Raw genomic sequence first — 19,627 nt, 5'->3', positions numbered from 1 at the left:
TTTTGAAAGTTTATTTCGATCTTCAAAGCCTCCCTGTGAAATAGCCAAGACAGAGCTTACCTGTGTTGTGGACTTGAGAAAACTAGGGCCTAAATGCACGAAGCAGCTTGTACAAGGCCATAAAACATGGCAACAACAAATTCTGAGTATACTACTATATTCAGGGCTCTTAATTGCTTATCCTAGAGCTCATGTAATGAATATATAACCAGTACTAACACCTAGTGAGATAAATGATTTTAATAATGGCTCCTCCTTACATTAGTGATGGAAATTTATTAATTGCTTCAAAAGCCTCAGTATAATCATCTGAGCATAATGAATTCCTAAAAAGATTAATGACTTTTATTCCCCCTTATTTTATAATAGCCATTGTTTTTTTTCCTCATCTTATAGTTCAGTAATCATTTTTGTTTTTATTATATTTTAATAGTTTATAAACTATAAGAACTATGAATTTAACACAGACTCTTGGAAATAGCAAGTTTTTATGCACTTTTGGTAATGATCGCTGATAATTGGTATTTGGAGTTTTAATTTTGGTTAAAATTTTCAAATATGGTGAAAACTTATAATTTCTATGTGAGTTTATTAGTTTTTGTTATTTAGCGAAAATTTGTTAGATTTTGGTTTTATCTGCTAATTCAAGTGGAATATTGGGATGTGGATATCATAGTATATTTTTGTTATTCGTGTGTGGTGGTCCTTTCCCTTTCTACCAAAATACATATTGTTACTATTAAAATGGTCATTTGGGAACTACTTGGTCTAAACCAGGGTAGTTGGATTGTAACTGCTGCATATCTTAATTTCTGACTGTCTTCTAGACATTAAATGATATAATTGAGAAAAGAGAAAATGTTAAAAGAAATGTGGAAAGAACAAAGAAAAATTTGAGAAAAAAAGGGAAGAAAACTCGTGATGCAATAATAGAAACTGAGGTAAGAAATTTAATACCAAAAAAATTTATGAATTTCCAACCTCTTTATGTCAATGAAAACTATTCAAGCAATTTATTTTAGGTGGATACCTCTCATTTCTAATTGGTTGCACTAAGTTTCTATACGCATACACACACACTCACACATACACACACAGAGTGTATCTTCATTTTTTCTCTTTTATAGTGTTTTTCCCACTGTACTAGTGCACCCTCCTGTTAACCTTTCCTACAAAGTAGAGGTAGGGATTTCTGTATTGTACCAGATAGTACCATGTTTCTAGAGATGAGACCAATCTACAGACTGAACCATTTGTTAATATCCGACAACTTAATTTTACCCTCACACCATTGTAAAGGCAGCATGGTCATATACCAAAAGGCTTCAGGGCTTTTTCCAAATCAGAAATATTTGCTCCCTGGGCACCTGGGTGGTTCAGTTGGTTATGCATCTGATTTCGGCTCAGGTCTTGATCTCGCAGTTTGTGAGTTCGAGCCCCGCATCAGGCTCTGTGCTGACAGCTTGCTCAGAGCCTGAAGTCTGCTCTGGATTCTGTCTCCCTCTTGCTCTGCCCCTATCCTGCTCACACTCTCTCTGTCTCTCTCAAAAGTAAATAAGCATTAAAAAAAAAATTAAAGAAATATTTGCTCCCTGAAAATCCTTATCTCCAGTATTCTGTCTTTATAAAATCACTGGATATGGGGAAGTGGAGATAGTCCACTGTCTTCAACTTGCTATCCTCTGAATATATTTTTAAGGTAGCACCAATTGGATTTGTTGGTGGACAGCATGTTGGCTATTAGATAGAGGTGTAATCATATCTTTTTAAAAAATTTTTTTAACATTTATTCATTTTTGAGAGAGACAGAACAAGAGCAGGGAGGGACAGAGAGAGAAGGAGACACAGAATCTGAAGCAGGCTCAGGCTCTGAGCTGTCAGCATGGAGCCCGACGCGGGGCTCGAACCCACAAACCAAACCATGAGATCATGGCCTGAGCTGAAGTTGGACACATAACCGACTGGGCCACACGGGCACCCCTTTGTAATCATAATATTTTTAAAATGTTTGTACTAGGCCACAAAATAAATATTAAAAATTTACCAAGGAATATAATAATACTAGCAACAATAACTCCAACAACAGATACTGGTATTTTTCAGTTCTCTATATCCAGACGTTATTTAAAATGCTCAGATATATTAACTCATTTCAACTTCATAATAACTCTACAAAGATTATGCTATTATTATCTCCATTCTACAGTTGAAGAATCTAATGCCTTGTTTTTTAATGAACTTGTTCAGTTTCACATAGCTTGTTAATGGTGCAGTCGAGATTCACTAAATCTGGCATTGGCACCAGAATCTATGCTCTTAACCATTACATTATTCTGATATGCTCATACAGGTTACTTTTGTTGAATATAGTGAAGTAAAGTTAGAACTCTAACAAAAAAAAAATTACAGCAAAAAGAAAACATTTGTATAGATCACTGGAAATATGTTTTTAGAAAATTTTTTTAAGTTTATTTTTAGAGAGAGAGAGAAAACAAGTGGGGGAGGAGCAGAGAGAAGAGAGAGGGAGAGAGCATCCCAAGCAGGCTCCACCCTGTCAGCTCAGAACCCCATGCAGGACTCAAGTTCACAAACCGTGAGATCATGACCTGAGCTGAAATCAAGAGTCATACACTTAACTGACTGAGTCACCCAGGTACCCCTCTGGGCATATTTTTTAAATTACATTTTTTTTCCATTATTTGCTTCTGTGTTAAGGAATATTCAGAAATATAACTTACCATTTATTTATAAATGACTGATGATAAACCATAGAGCAAAATTTATGGAGCAGGTCAGGGTAATACTTTAGTATTACCAATAAATTATTTTGGTAAGAAAAACTTAAAGTGCTTAGCATATCTATGTGAACAAAAAGAGGATAAAAACAGCCATGGGAAAAACTAACAGAGAAATAATTATATATAGTAATGAAAGAAAGAATGCTGCTTTGCATAGCAGTTTGTTTTAAAATTTGGATGAAGTATATAATTTATTTATAAAATGCAAATAATGAAAACTGAGTCAAGAGGAAGAATCACAACAAGAGTAGAATGATAATTATAGAATAAATGTCATTTGTCTAGACCACTAGTGGCAAGAACAAGCCCAGGTACTTTACAGGTATCCCTACAAAGACCAGATACAGACCATAACAAAGTATGGAGAGCTTCTGAATTCATTCGGTAATAATGTAATTCTGAAACTGTAACTGAAAAAGATTAGCATGAAAAAGAATTCTATAGGTGATCTCATTTATGAACACAGATGACAAAACCTTAAATATATCAGTGCGTTGAGGTTTTACAGTGTGATTTAAAAGCATGTATTATGCACGTTAAGATTCTTTTGAAGAATGTGAAGATGAGTCAGCATAAAGAAATGTACGGCTGATACTTGAACAGTGCAGGATTTAGCGGTGCCGGCCCCCACATAGTTGAAAACCCACATGTAACTTTTGACTCCCCCAGAACTTAACTACTAATAGCCTACTATTGACTGGAAGCTTTAAAGATAACAAACAGTTGATTAACATATATTTTTGTATGCTACAGATATTATATTCTATATTATTATATTAAAGTAGAATAGACTAAAGAAAATCATAAGGAAGAAAAAATATATTTACAATAGTGTGCTGTTAAAACTCTGCATGTAAGTGGGTCTGCAGAGTTCAAACCTGTGCTGTTCAAGGATCAGCTGTACTAATATAATTCAGTACATTTACAGAAATGAAAGACAACCCAAAATATTTGATAAAACACCATAGCCACCAATGATTTTCAAAAAGACCTTCAACTACCTAGAAACAGAATGAAAACATTCTGACCTTGATTGTGTGTTATGGTGTGTCTACCAGTATTTTTTAGAAAATGGTATACTCAATGATGGAACATTAAAAGTATTTCCTTTAAACTCAGGATCAAAAACATTCCAATAAGCTCCTACTACTCAGCACACTTCTGTTACTGATCACAAGTTACTTGTAACACATCACAAAACCTAAAACCTATGTGTTGAGCAGTACAGTTGAAAGCCAGCACAGTTCTCACGTCCACATCTGAATACTAGTTTCAAAAATATTAACTAAAAATTGCCAAAAGTGGTATGTCTTACAAATAACAGATTTCAATGAAGAATATGGCTGAACACTTTCTTTGTGCTCAGTATTATCCAAGGTACTAGGAGTTCAAGTGCTAGAGAAGAAGGGTTAATTTTCTTTTATTTGTCCTTCAACTTAGTTTGCCTTTCCAGTTATTATTGAACACTTGAGATATATTAAACATTGTTGGAATTTGCTGGAGTTGAGGAGGTAAAAGGAGAACTTTGTTCACTCAAGAAGCACATCATCTTTTTGGGGAGTAGACAAGGACGCAGAGAGCATTAATACTCTGCGAGCAAAGCTATGACAGCAGTATAATGAGGTGGGAGAGTGTCATGGAGGAGGAAACTGAGCTGTGAACTGAGGGATCTGGGGAAAGTTTTTCAGGCGAGGTTATTACTCACAGAGCAAATGGAGGTTAAGTACTTGCATTGCCATATGTTGTAGAGAACAGAGATGATATACACACAAAGCCTAAAAGAATGAAAAACGATTGGCAGTGGAGGTATTCAACAAATGGTTTCTATTATTATTATTATATAATTTTTAAATGGATGAAGAAATGAGGTAAGGCATTTTAGAAACAGATGCTATGTTTGCAAAGCAAGGATATCATGGAATAGTGCTGTGTGTTTGTGGAATTGTAGGTAGTTTGGTATGACCAGAAAGTAGGGTACCTATTATAAGAATGAAAAGAGATGAAGCCAGTGAGATGGGTGATCCCTGGATGAAGAAACACCTTCTGTACCATGCTGCTGTGGAACCCCAGACTGCTGTAATTCAAATATTTAATAGCATTTATTAAGTACTCTTATGCTGATAGGTGTACAAAATATACTGTAGACCCTATTTTTATCTTCTAAGAACTTAAATTCTAAGACAGATAATTTTTAAGACAAATAATCTTATCTTTTATTGTGCATAAGCATTTCAATCATGGCCAAGCTAAACGTGGGCCATTACTGAATTTTTACTATTTTCACCCCCATTTAAATCATAGACATAGAATATACACTTATTACATTTAGATAATTTAAAAATACATTTATTAAATCTTACTTAAAATATAATCTGAAATTAATAATTTAGAATATGAATATAATCTTTATTTAATTTTTAAGTTTATGTATTTTGAGAGAGAGAGAGAGAGGAAGTGCAAGTGGGGGAAGGGCAGAGAGAGAATCCCAAACAGGCTCTCTGCACTCAGCACAGACCCCAGTGTGAGGCTTGAACTCATAAACTGTGAGATCATGACCTGAGCCAAAGTTGGACTCTCAAGTGTCTGAGCCACCAGGCGCCTCTATAATATTTATTACCTGATATTTTTTAAATATGTGGCTGGAAATGACAGTGTTTGAGAAAAATAAGCCAAAGGATGGTCAGATTCTAAATGTACTTTTTTTATGCCTCTATTCCCATTTACTCTGGTGGCACTTCAGCATTTATCAATAGACTTACAAATGGCTCTTGGGGTCCCCAACCTTTTTTGAACTGGAGATGCTCAAATTTGTACCCCTGATTGACATAGAGCATCTAAAAGCTTCCTTCTACTCAGCTCATTATAGTGCCATTTCTGCTCTTTTTTGATGCCGTGGAGGGGGATATGCTGTTCACATGTACCAAAGCCTCACTGATGGTACCTAGTAAAGTGCCAAAATACTGTTTTTGCTTTTCACTGCTGTCTGCAGGAAGCACACTCTTGCTTTCCTTTGGTATAGAATCCTCTGACACCGCCTTCAGCATTGCTGATTTGGCTGGTTTGGTCTCAGTTGTAGATACCATTGCTTCTGAGGTTGTCTTAGTTTCCTACAAGAATCCTCATTCAAGATTAAGGCATGAATTATGGAATCTGACTTAAAAGTCAAGTTTAGTGATAGCATGCTGTACTCACAGTTGCCCATCCTCTTCAGCTTCTGAATACTTAATTTACTCCATACTTATGTATCTCTTCACACTTTTTTGAGGTGTTGACTTTTCTCCTAGTAATAATATAATATCCTGTTGGGTCTCATTGAAGAATCCTAGTCATTCATCTTTCAACCATATTCAGGTATTGAAAATAAACCAAAAACAAACCAACCAACCAACAAACACCCTCATTCCAGAACTTCCAGAAAAAGAAAAAAAAAGGGAGGATATAGAAATTCAAACACAGTACCCAGTGTTGAAAGTCGTGGACAAATAGTGGGTAGGAAAATAAATATAAAAGATTAGGCTTTCTTCTTGAAATCTGTAAGAGCAGAGAAAGAATCAGGGAGCATATGGGGGGAAATGGAGGAAAATAGGAGCAAAGGGAGCAGTTGAAATCTGTGAAATCAGTTGGGGGAGAGTAGCACTAATTAGAAGCAATGCCAGATGTAGGGAACAACATTCTGTAAGTCAGTCATCCAGTCAGTAAATCATTAAGTCAATATAAACATCAACAGTCATAAAGGGATCATGCAAAAAAATAGATGGAAAATAAAATCTTCAGTCTGGAATTGTACAGGCCAGCCTTGGGGAAATGTATTAAATACCAACTTCTTGTGTTTGAATGATCAGGACAATGTATATTCTTGCCTACCTTCAGTGTACACGTTTGAAAAACAGTAACCACATGTTTGCATTTTGAAAGGATGTGCCTTTAAGGTGTGCATGTATGTGGGCGTGTAGAGGGACAGACAAGTTAGTGCAAGGGAGAGAGGGGAAAATGGAGAGAGAGGAAAAGAGATGGGGGGAGAGAGACTGTGTACTTCTAACCCATCTTTTAGAAAATCACATCAGGTGTTAACTATGAAGAAGGGAAGGTAAATCTAAGTTGTTGATTATGTTGATAAGAAGTTACTGTTTGCTTTTGATTGTTCACATGGCCAAATGTAATTGTATCCTTAAGTTGCCAGGATATGAAAATTCTAGTATTTAAAATAAAACTTTTTGGGGTGCCTGGGTGGCTCAGTCAGTTAAGCCTCTGACTTCGGCTCAGGTCATGATCTCATGGTTTATGGATTCGAGCCCCTCATCAGGCTCTGTACTGACAGGTCGGAGCCTGGAGCCTGTTTCAGATTGTGTGTGTGTGTGTGTGTGTGTGTGTGTGTGTGTGTGTGTGTGTGTGTGTCTCTATCTCTCTCTCTCTCTGGCCCTTGCTCGCTAACACTCTGTCTCTCTCTCTCTCTCTCTCTCAAAGATCAATAAACATTAAAAAAATAATAATAATAAAATAAAATAAAACATTCTTGAATTTGTTTTTCAGGAAAAACGCTCAATGATTTTTAAAGAAATAAAGACCACTAAAAGTAAAACAGTTATTTATCATGCAAAAATAGATCAATTGAATAAGGACTTAAAAGAAAAAGAGAAGGAAAAGAATATTTTGGCTCAGACACTTGAGCAATTAAAGTAAGTATTTAAGTGTTATAAAATATTAAATGTTCAGTATATTATTTATAAAAGAGATATGATCAGATTTCCATATTTAAGATTTGTTCTTAAAATGATCCATAATTTGCCATCATTATTTGATGTGGAATAAACATGTAATATTTGATAATTTTGGCTTAAGAACATAAATTGCTTTCATTTTTTATTACTCTGATGGGTTTATTCTTAGTAACTGCAAATATTTATTCTTTCCAAGTAGAAGAACTTTTCTTAATTATGAAATTAATCTTTCCCACTAATTTCAATATTTCTCACTCACATGACATGGTTAATAATATATGGTTTTTCACCCAACTCTTTTGGTAAGTTTTAAGGTAAGCCTTTAGAAATAGATATTCTATAAAACCTCATGTAATTTTTTCATATTTATTATAAAAACCTCTTATGCAGTCCCTTCATTAGTCAGGGGCATACATGACAAGGGTTAGTAAGGTCTTTCACTTAGAGAATGACCATAGTCTAAGATCCTTCAGTGTTTCCATAGGCCCTTACTTAGAACTTGCATACTCTTCCTTTATTCCTTTTTGTTCTTATTTTCTATTTTATAATACATTGAGAACAGAGCTTGCAGGACTACTGGAAGAATATACATTAGTCACGTTTAGGAATTATAGTTTGATTTAAGTATAATAAGGCTAACATAGCATTAGCAAAATTACAGCCCTTGAGGGATAAAATGTCATGAAAACAGTTGCGCACAGCTTGATTATCATACACTCTAATAGAATCAGGGCATGCTCTCAACAAGGATTTATTTAGCTATTACTATAGGGTAAAAACATATTCAAAATGATCATACAGATTTATCTGAAAAACATTAAATCATATTCAGTATATCATGTAAGAAGGCAAAGAAATATGCTGTTTATTTTGAAAGATATTTATCCACATCATTTAACATCTGTACAAATATGCTGAGGTTCAATGGTGTAAGCTTAAATTTTTTAAATTCTCATTAAACTTGTAAAGATTTAGTTTAGGAGCTGGTGAATTTCCTTTCTTCAGAATTCTTACCATTTCAGTCCTAACATTTTCCTCTGTTCTGTGGCTAGATTATATTGCCCTTGGGACAAGATTGGTCACCATGTCCCAGTGAATCAGTTCCCTCTCTAAACTTGACAAAAGTCTGCCTTCTCACAGAAAAAGAATAGCCGAAGCTGTGACATTATTGACAGATCTATTAATTAACAATAATGATGGATAATGTCAAGTAATATTTAAAGTTACCATTAATTGACCTCTCAATGTACCAGATACTCTGTGGGCAGTCTGTGTTCTTTATCTGATCCAGTTCTCACAACAAATCTTTAAATTATATAATAACATTCTTAAAAGAATACTGAGGAAACAAGCTGAGGGAAATTAGTTGACTGCCGTAACATTGTACAGCTAATTAGTGGTAGAACCAGCTCTGGTTTAGGTCCATCTTATTCCAAAGTGGTGCTCTTACGGCTATGCACGTTGACTCCCTAAACTAGGATTGGAAAGGAAGATTATTGCAGATAAACTGTATTAGCAATAGTCTACTGGTACTTTCAGTAGGTGACTGTATCAAGCTAATCATTCTTTATTGAGAACTTACAGTGTGCCTAGTGCCAGACACCGAGAAGGACAAAGAAATGACAAATGAGAAAGAGAACCTTCAAGTATCTAAAGATAATTTAGCAACACAAGCTTGCATGTGCAAAACTACTAAAATATGGTGATAAGAAAAATAACAAAGCTATCCTTGGCTCTAATTTTTACACCTGTTTCTTAATTAGGATGTGAAAGGATTTAACCAGACCCATAGGACCTCAGAGTTTATTCTTTTTATCACTGGGAGAAAGGAAACACTATTTTCATGCATAGATATACATATAATCATATAGCCTATGTAATGTATGCATTTGTGTATGTGCCTATATGTGTATGTGTGTATGTGTATGTATATATACATATATACACATATACATATCTATACACACATGTATATATACATACATATATGTATATATACGCATACATGTATATATGTATGTATTTACACATGTATGTATACACATACATATATGTATATATACACATATACATATGTATATATGTATACATATATATGTGTGTGTATACATATGTGTATACACATGTATATATACATGTACATGTACATACATATATGTATATATGTATACACATGCATGTATATGTGTATGTATACATGCATATGTATGTATGTATATATGTATGTATATACATGTATGTGTACATGTATATGTGTATATATGTATATATACACATATATATACATATATATGTATATGTATATTTATAATTAACTAAATGCTCTGTTGAATATAATCCAGTCTCAAAATACTTAGTGTAGGGAACAAAGTATATGTGGTGAATATATAATGATATTTGCTGGGAGCAACTGTGGGAGTATTTTGGTTCTGGTCATACTAGCTCTTTCCTGTGTGAATTTCCCCAGTGGTCTATGTTCCATAATGTCAAGGGTTGTTGTTGTATTAAATGAGGTATTATATTCAAAGCACTTTAACATTTCAGTCCCTCAAAAACTTTAGTCCTGCTGGTATTTTAGCTAACTGTGCGAAGGATTCAGTTTTCTATACCAGCAGAGATAAAAACAACTGTGGGTAACGTAAGACTGTGTGGAGCTTTTGCAGCTGCTTATTCTGTATTCTGCGTTACTGATCAACTCTGGCAATTATTTCTAAAGCATATTTGTTTTGTAGTATTGTATTAACCACTTTTTGATGCTTTTTCTACTTATATTGTTCCTTATTTAAAGAAAAATCACTTAATCTCTGTGTCAGTATATACTTAGTTGCAAAGGACAAAATGCACACACACACACACACACACACACACACACACACACACAGAGAACACATTCTCACAACAGCTTAAACTAAACAATAGGGAAATGTGTCATATTATAGAACAGGGGCTCTTAGGCAGGGTCAGCTGCAGGGTTGGTGATCCAGGAGATCAACACTAGGTACTCAGTTTTTTCTCTCTCCTCTATGCCCATTGTCTTCAGGTTTGAAAACATGACTCACTCACATTTAGTGGATGGGAGCCTTTTGTACATGGAATTAGGTCCTTGCCTTTCGTCTTATTAGGCTATATTAATACATATCTTCATTCCTGAATAATCAGCCACATGCTAGTCTAATCTAATTATACTTAATCTAATTAGAATGTATTTTTGGGGTTATGTGCTGCATGGAGGAGGGGTTCTTTGGAGAGGCATGCTGGGTAGGCAACCAAGAAAATCCACTAAATTTCTCTAGAGATTTTCTCTAGAGATTTTCTCCCAACTGGATCGTTTAGAAGTAGCTCTATGGAGATAGGCCTATGGAAAAGATTAGGGATCTTTCCAAAGCCCTTCAGTTCTAAGACTTTTAAATACTGGCTCTTTAAAACTGTATCACAAATGTATTTCAGAAAATAAAATATGAATTGGTCAGTGGCAAATACAATTCTTTCTTCATAGGAACCACTATATAACTACAAAATATAAAAAGGAATATGCACAAGCTGTGTTTGATCAGCTCGTAAGTGAGAAAAAAACCTGTGAAGAGAGACTCTATGAAGAAGAACAGAGATACAGAACACTCATTACCATGAGGCAAAACACTCTGGCAGATATTAAAGTGAGTATTATTTTTGGACTGTCTTAAAATGAAGGAAATGTAGTGATAGTTAAACTAGCAGCTAGTTTGAGGCACTCGTTTTTCATATTGAAGTGGTAATGATGTTCAAATTTTAAAAATGAATCCGTTAGTGCAATCAATGTAATTTCTTATTTTTTCTTCTAAGTAATTATAATATATTCATATACCATATTGTGCTTTTTAATGCATTTTATGTGCACTCTCATTGTGTCATTGTACAAATCTTCCTTGACTTGCGAGTAGGTTATATTCTGATAAACTCATCGTGAGTTGAAAATATTGTTGTCAAAAATGCATTTAATATATCTAACTTCCCAGCATCATAACTTAGCCTAGCCTACCTGAAATGTGCTCAGAACCCTTACATTAGCCTACAGTTGGGCAGAATCATCTAACACAAAGCCTATTTTATAGTAAAGTGTTGGATATCTCATGTAATTTATTGAATACGGTACTGACAGTGAAAAACAGGATGGTTGTGTGGGGAAGGACTGACTGTTAAGTGTATCAGTTGTTTACTCTCAGGATCACATGGCTGACTGGGGGCTGGGATTTGCTGTCCCTGCCCAATATCACGAGACAGTATCCTACCCCAAATCACTAGCCTGGGAAACAATCAAAATTCTCAGTATGGTTTGTACTGAATGCATATTGCTTTTGCACCAACGTAAAATAAAAAAATATATATAAGTGGAACCATTGTAAGTCAGGGACCTTCTGTACTTCACTTTATTTTGAAGTCTACTGGTATAAAAGTACAATTTATATTTATTCTAGAGCCATTATTACACCTTTAATGGGAGATGTGGGGATAGTTACATTTTATTTCTGAATGAACACACTTTGATTGTTTACCAACCACTTTTTTGAAAAAGGAGAATATTTCATGCTCTTTTCCTTTAGAAAAGTTTTCCATAGATTTTAATTGCCCTGTAAACTTGGAAACAGAAATCATATGATACATATTTTTGGATCTGAAGTTTAAACTTGGAAACAGAAATCATATGATACATATTTTTGGATCTGAAGTTTAAGTTTTCTAAAGCTATTCAAATTTTTTTTTTTTTTTTTCAACGTTTATTTATTTTTGGGACAGAGAGAGACAGAGCATGAACGGGGGAGGGGCAGAGAGAGAGGGAGACACAGAATCGGAAACAGGCTCCAGGCTCTGAGCCATCAGCCCAGAGCCGGACGCGGGGCTCGAACTCACGGACCGCGAGATCGTGACCTGGCTGAAGTCGGACGCTTAACCGACTGCGCCACCCAGGCGCCCCTCTAAAGCTATTCATACTAAATTTTTTATATAGAATATGAGTAAATGGTACACATTTAATTAAGGGATTCCTCTCCTATTTTATATTTTGGATTAGTTTCTGATACATTTAATTATAATAATGAATGCCATGACTTTTTCAATATATTTATAAACATGGCTTATTTTTAAGAGGCCAAATGGTAAATTACTTCTGAAAAATCATTCTACTGCATCTTATTACAACTATTTCTGCAAAACTTTTAAAGATATATTTAATATCACAATATACTTTTTAAAGCTATTTTTGGTCCTGATATTAATATATCCAATTATTATATATATCCATATACTCAATTACTTTTTACATTTCAAAGAAATTATCTAAACCATTTTTAAAAATTAGGGCAAATATACATTAAGCAAGTATGTCAGTGAATGCACATACCATCTTTCATGTTATTTCTGTGATCCTCCCTGTAGAAACGTATTAATAAAAGAACAATACAGGGCACCTGAGTGGCTCAGTCAGTTGAGCATCCGACTTCAGCTCAGGTCATGATCTCGCTGTTTGTGGGTTCAAGCCCAGCATCAAGCTCTGTGCTGACAGCGTGGAGCCTGCTTGGGATTCTGGGTTTCCCTTTCTCTCTGCCCGTCCCCTGCTTGTACTCTGTCTCTCTCTTTTAAAAATAAAAACATTTTAAAAACAAATAAAAAATAAAAGGACAATAGAGGTGCCTGGGTGGCTCAGTCGGTTGAGTGACCAACTCTTGTTTGCGGCTCAGGTCAGGATCTCACTGTTCGTGGGATTGAGCCCCATGTCAGGCTCTGTGCTGGCAGCACGGAGCCTGCTTGGGATACTTTCTCTCTCTGCCCCTCCCTCTCCCCCACTTACTCTTTCTCTCTCTGAAAATAAATAAGTAAGCTTAAAAAAAGAATAATAGTTTTATTAACAATAGTGTTAAGTAATATTCTTCCATTTTAAATAATGACCTTTACATAGAAAAATGGTATTTTAGGGGGAGGGGGCCTAACAATATGAAAATAATTGGTGCCATCTAGTGGCAATAAATGATGCCTTCTTTTGGAGAAGTTCCTGAAACATTGATGGCTAAATCTCAAGATTTGTGATGTATGAATGGACTGGGGAGGCTTAGATGTAAATGCACCCCTCAGAAAGAGAAGGCTTAAGTTATTTACTGATTTAAGCATCATTCTCCACCTCATATTTTATCACAGCAGTAGAATTAGCTGTTTGAATTCAACCACATTTTCCAATCGTCCTAGTGCTGAGAACACAGTGGGATCTCAATAATCATTTATTGACTGGCATTTCAGCACTTTAATGGAACAATAATAATTAGTGAAATGGCAAAATATGGTCAGCAGGAGAGAGACAAAGAAAAAATCCTGTATAACTAGCCTCTCAGAAATTGAGATTTGTATTTTTTTTCATCCAAAATCTTGTCTCTGCCTTCGCATTCCAAAATGCACCTACCTCCACCCACTTGTCACATCACCTGGCGTTGTGTTTTGTTCTTAGCACCAATCTTTCTCTGACCTTGTTTTGTTCATTCATTTTTGTTTGTTTGTTGTTTGCCTGCATCTTGCAATACTAATGTATTGTCAGTGAGATTTTCTGCCACATTCTTCTCTGTATCCTATAAGCTCAGAATTATGCCTGGCACAAGGGAGGCACTCAATGAATACTCATTGAATGACTGAATGAATAAATGGATGAACATATGCTTTTTTGGTAATTTTGCTGTCCACATGCATGATAATGCCTGAAAGCAGGAGCATTTCAGGGACATTTTCCATACTGCGCCAGCCTGATACTTTAGTTGAATACTCAGGCTGCATGCAAGAGCTGATTTCTCCCTTTCTTTCTCTTTCTCATTCTCTCTTTTTCTCCTTGATAATTCATGAGACATTTGCCATCTAGTCTTTCCTTGTAGGTGAAATGGTTAAATTCTCTATTGCTTTCTAGCAATTAAGGATTCTGATAAATATCTGAATAATACTTCTTAAATAATCTTAAATTTATATGAAATTGCCTCTTATCAGCTCTCAGATAGTTCTTTGTTATGCATTTGCCATATGTGATCAGAAGCATAGAGTTTGAACATGCCTAGTTTAGAAATTGATATATCTTACATTAGTGACACTATGATTCTGATCAGTTATTGGCATTAAATAGTGGAAAGAATGTGATTCTTCACAGAAAACTATTCTCATCCCTATTTAGAAATTGGATGAAGTAAAAATTTGTAAACATGTATGTAATATGAAGCATTCCTAAAAGAAACAAGTTTTATTAGGCATGATTATAAATACGGTATTACTAATCTGGGGTGTCCCCTCTGGGCAAAAGAATTGATCACAATTATGGATCATCTGAAGAAATCATTTAATAAAAGCATATAAAATCCACCGTAGAATTAACTGGGGATGTAAGAAAACATGCCATAGAATTAGAACTACAAACAGACAATAAAATGGTTTAAGAAAAAAATTATATACAAACTTCAGATAGAATACAATGTGGTTCTGGAGTTAAATTCAACCTTTTTTGGTTTATATAGTTCCATATCAGATATAGTTAAATGAAGGATATTTCAATGTTAAATGGAGTTTTAACTGCCTATAGTTTGCAAATACAATTAAGATGAAAATGTCACTATATCATACCCATCAAAGTACTATAGCTCTCGCTACTGATCTTCCTTTTTGTCACTAGAAAGATCCAAACAAAACTGGAGTTTCAGGTTATTTTAATCTTTAATTTTAATTTTAATCTATTATTAGCCGTCCTCAGAAGTCCCACTGCTTTTCTATGTCAGTGCCTTTCTCTAGTGATTTTTCTATAATCTTGCTCTCCTTTCTATAATTTAGGGTATGATATGAGAAGGGCATAATGGTCTATATTGGATCATTGGCAGAGAGACCAGTTTCCAAATTGAATTCTGTAAGACACAATCCCCTAATACTTTGTAGAGTTTATCAGTTTTTATTTCGCCTCATATTTTTTACTCTCAGGAAATATTTACAGCAGTCCCATATTTGGCTATTAAATCACTTCTTGACCCTTTCATGTGGAAAATTCTTAGCTTAATACAGAGGCAGTGATTCATTGCCTCATTAGACAGCCAGGTACAGGAATAGTACAAATAAGAAGCAAATTTAATCTCTGAGATAATTTTAAAGATTACTACAGTTTAAAAAATTATTCTCCTAGTTTCCACTCATCACTTCTTCATTCACACAACTAGTTTATGAGTACTGTGTTCAGGGCATTCAGTGTTGGGTGACTACAACCCTAGCCTCAATTTTAAAGATTCAATCAGCAGAAAGAGGGAAGATGTAAAAAACAAACTTGAATATAGTAACAACATTCAAATTACAAACAATAAATTGTGTCGCTGGCCCACTGACCTGATACATTAGGTATGATTAAAATAAAATAAAAACAAATTACATATTCTGTGGTCTTAATAGTGGGAAATGAATGTGTGAAAAACCTGGGAACATTTAGAAGAACTGACCAATGGACCCCATAAGCAAGAATAATTTGCCTTAATGTTAATTTTCTTGCTACCAAAAGATTTTAAATTAACATGAAAGTTTTAAAAGTTGGAAACATGGTTTGCATAATTAATATTTTTAATAATTCTGGTAGGATTAAGCATCAGTCACATGTAATCATATTAATTAGGTTCATCATATTGCTTTTTTAAAGCTGCTTGTTCAAATCCATGCTCTCTTGAGGTATGAACATTTTAATTTGAGGACTGGTAGCAAAAGAGTACTAATTTTATACTGGGGAACACTTCAAGTGTTCAAGCACAGACCCAGTGCGGCAATGATCGTAGGTACTTAGAAATCAGGAGAGAATAACACTATAATGTAAAGGAAAGACGTAGCATGGGTATAAGTAACTCCCAAATATAAATTTAATGTGTTTTGAATGTTTGCTCAGAGCATGATCCATTAAACAGGGCAGAAGCCTCTCTTCTTTTCGCATCTCTCCAACATCATGTTACATCTTGCAGATATGTCCCAGAATTTCTACTAACAGTTCGTTAAAGGACTATACATGAAGTTTGAATAGGCTTTTTTCTCCCCAACTACCTAGAGACATCTATTAAAATCACTTGGCCATAATCCACCTCAGTTTTTCTATGCATTGTTTTTTTTTACATGGTTGTGATAATACTCTATGAACACGCGTTGGATGTTATGATGTTTCCAAGTAACATTAATTTCCTGGTGGGGCTGCCACTTTTGAAATACCTTTCCCCCACTGCAGAGTAATAGCATAAATATATGTTTTTCTCTTTTGATCAATTAAAGTAATTATAGTATGAGTTTCCAAATATCCGATTACATACTTAAGTATACCTAATTGGTTATGCTTTATTAAAACTGTAATTCATTACTGGATTCAATTTGCAGCCATTTAATGCTGAACATCTAATTGGTCTATAGTTCTTCTGTTTTGTACTCTGTTCAAGATATTAGTGTCAGAGATTTAGTAGAGTTGTTCGAATGAAATAAGAATGTTTTCTCTTCTTTCTATGTTAAATAGAATAACACATTTCAGTTCCTTAAAATTTTGAGGAATTTTACTATGATACTATCAAGATATGTGAAGAGTTAGAGATTTTACTTCACTTGCAAACTAACAAGTTAGCCTGCCATAGTTTCACAAATGATGCAGAAGGCATGAAACTTCTAGGTGAGAAGCAAAGATTTTATTACTTGCTACACAGCAGCAGTGTGAGCTTCATGTTTAAATAGGTTCACCTTGGCTCCAAGTCTCATGGGATAATGGGAAAGTGGTCCAGGTGGATGCTGCATACACAAGGAATCTTTATCACAGCTGATGAACTTGGAATGTAGGAAAGCCCCAGTTTTATAAGGGAGCTTCTAACAAACGTGTCCAGCCTTTGCCCCAGAGGAAGGCATTCCATTTGCCATGCAGACAATCTTGAAAAGGCGGTTCTGGATAAAAACTGTCAGAAGAAGTACATAAATAAACATGATGGTGAGTGCCCCCCAGTACATATTATCTGAGCTTAACTCTTTTCTGGAGAAAAACATTTTAAATTTTATTCAGTCCATTTTTTTGCTTTTTGCATGATTAATGTTTTCTAATTCTTGAGCCAATATTTGAAAGTTATATTTTTCTAGAAAAAAATCATTTTAATGAGGTTTTCAAATTTATTAAGTTGTATGAAATATGTATTTTTTCATTTCTTCTGCTTCTGTAGTTATGTTCTTTTCTCATGCATTAGGCTTTTCTTTTTTTTTTCTTTTCCTTGATTGACCTTGTTAAATTTTTGCCTTATGATTGTTTTCCCACCCAAATTCTGATTTATTCATGATGATTAATTATTTTTGTTCTCCAAATCATTAATTTTAGCTTTTTTCTTTGTTACTCTTTTTGATTGATTTTTGTAATTTTGTTTCTTTTTCTTTTCTAGCGAGTTGAATTGAATACTTTAGTGTTTTCTTTCTCACTTGCAGTGAAGAACAAACTTGAAAAATGATCAAGTATTTCCTGAATGCAATTATGGCAATTTTAATATATTGTGCTCCTTGAAATTGGTCTTGGCAATGATTTTTTTGCATATGAACACCAAAAGCACAGGAAACAAATGCAAAAATAAGCTAGGACTACATCAAACTGATAAGCTTCTCCACAGCAAAAGAAATAATACATAAATTGAAAAGACAGCCTACTAAATATGAGAAAATATTTGCAAAGTATATCTCTGATATGGGATTAATAGCCAAAACACATAAGTAACTCATATAACTCAGTGGCAACAAACAAAATAATAAATAAAGAAAAAACAGAAGTAATCCAATTAAAAATGGGCAAAGGACCTGAGTAGACATCTTCCCAAAGAAGTATGTAGATAGTCAACAGATAAATGAAAATGTGCTCAACATCACTAAACATCAGGGAAATGCAAGTTAAAACCACAGTGAGATGTCATCTCTTGCCTGTTAGGATGTCATTTATAAAAATTACGAGAGATAGCAAGTATTGGTAAGGAGGTAGAGAGAAGGGAACCCTATATATTATTAGTGAAAATGTGGAAATTAGTGGAAATTATTAGTGGTACAGCCATTATAGAAAACATTGTGGAGATTGTTTTAACAATTAAAAATACAAATCCATTAATTCAGCAATGTCATTTCTAAGTAAATATCTGAAGGAAACAATCAGTATCTAAAAGAGATAGCTGCACTGTCATGTTTATTGCAGCATTATTCATAATAATCAACATATGGAAACAATCTGAGTGTCTGTCAATGGATGAACAGATAAAAACACGTTGTATTTATGTATCAGTGATCTAGATAGATAGATATAATGGTAACCATTCCATAGATAGTGCAATATTTTTCAGTCATGAGAAAGAATGAAATCCTGCCATTCGCAATAAGATAGATAAATCTAGGAGATATTATGCTAAGTGAAATAAGCCAGACAGAGAAATAAGCCAGCCAGATATGATCTCACTTGTTTGTGGAATCTTAAAAAAGTTGAACACGGAGAATAGAATAGTGGTTATCTGGGGTCAGGGTGGGGGTAAAATGGGGGAGATGCTGGTCAAAGGCTACAAGCCTTGTAAGATGAATACATTTTGGAGATCTAATGTATTGAATGGTAACTAGAGGTAATAGTACTGAATTATATACTTGAAATCAGCTAAGAGAGTAGATCTTAAGCATTCTTACCATATATACACACAAAAAGGTAATTATATGAGATGATGGTTGTTTTAATCAACCTGATGATGGTAATCATTTCACTATGTATGCATATATCAAATCATCACATCGCTCATTTTAAATATATACAGGTTTAGTTATCAATTAAATATTAACAGAGCTAGGGAAAAATAAAATTCTGTTAAAAGCTTTTGTTTAATCTGCATGGGACCATCAGACAAGATCACTGCAACTTTTGCTTCACAGATTATTTATGAGCAAATAAATTAAATGAAATGTTTAGTTCAATGTGAATTAATTTGTGGATTTTGCTTTATATATTTTCTAGATTATGTTATTCAGTGCATAGAGACTCACAATTATTAAATGACCATTTTGTTATTTTTTAATATAATGATATCTTTCTCTTATGTATCGCTATGCAGTTAATATTCT

At 34.2% G+C, this 19,627-nt stretch overlaps 1 protein-coding gene across 7 annotated transcripts in view; it reads left to right on the top strand.

Moving 5' to 3' along the window:
* The window catches only part of CCDC178 (coiled-coil domain containing 178), a 514,890-nt gene that overhangs the window by 186,341 nt on the left and 308,922 nt on the right, over positions 1 to 19,627 (top strand). For all 7 annotated transcript variants that reach the window (XM_047828874.1, XM_047828873.1, XM_047828870.1 and 4 more), the window contains 3 exons: positions 828 to 941; positions 7,329 to 7,474; positions 11,013 to 11,172. In XM_047828874.1, the coding sequence (XP_047684830.1) occupies positions 828 to 941; positions 7,329 to 7,474; positions 11,013 to 11,172 (420 nt within the window). The remainder of the gene's footprint in view (positions 1 to 827; positions 942 to 7,328; positions 7,475 to 11,012; positions 11,173 to 19,627) is intronic.

The sequence above is a fragment of the Prionailurus viverrinus genome, chromosome D3 (genome assembly GCF_022837055.1).
Source record: "Prionailurus viverrinus isolate Anna chromosome D3, UM_Priviv_1.0, whole genome shotgun sequence".
Lineage (NCBI taxonomy): Eukaryota > Metazoa > Chordata > Mammalia > Carnivora > Felidae > Prionailurus > Prionailurus viverrinus.
The sequence above is the reverse complement of the archived record's forward strand: the minus strand, read 5'-3'. Positions and strand labels throughout refer to the sequence as shown.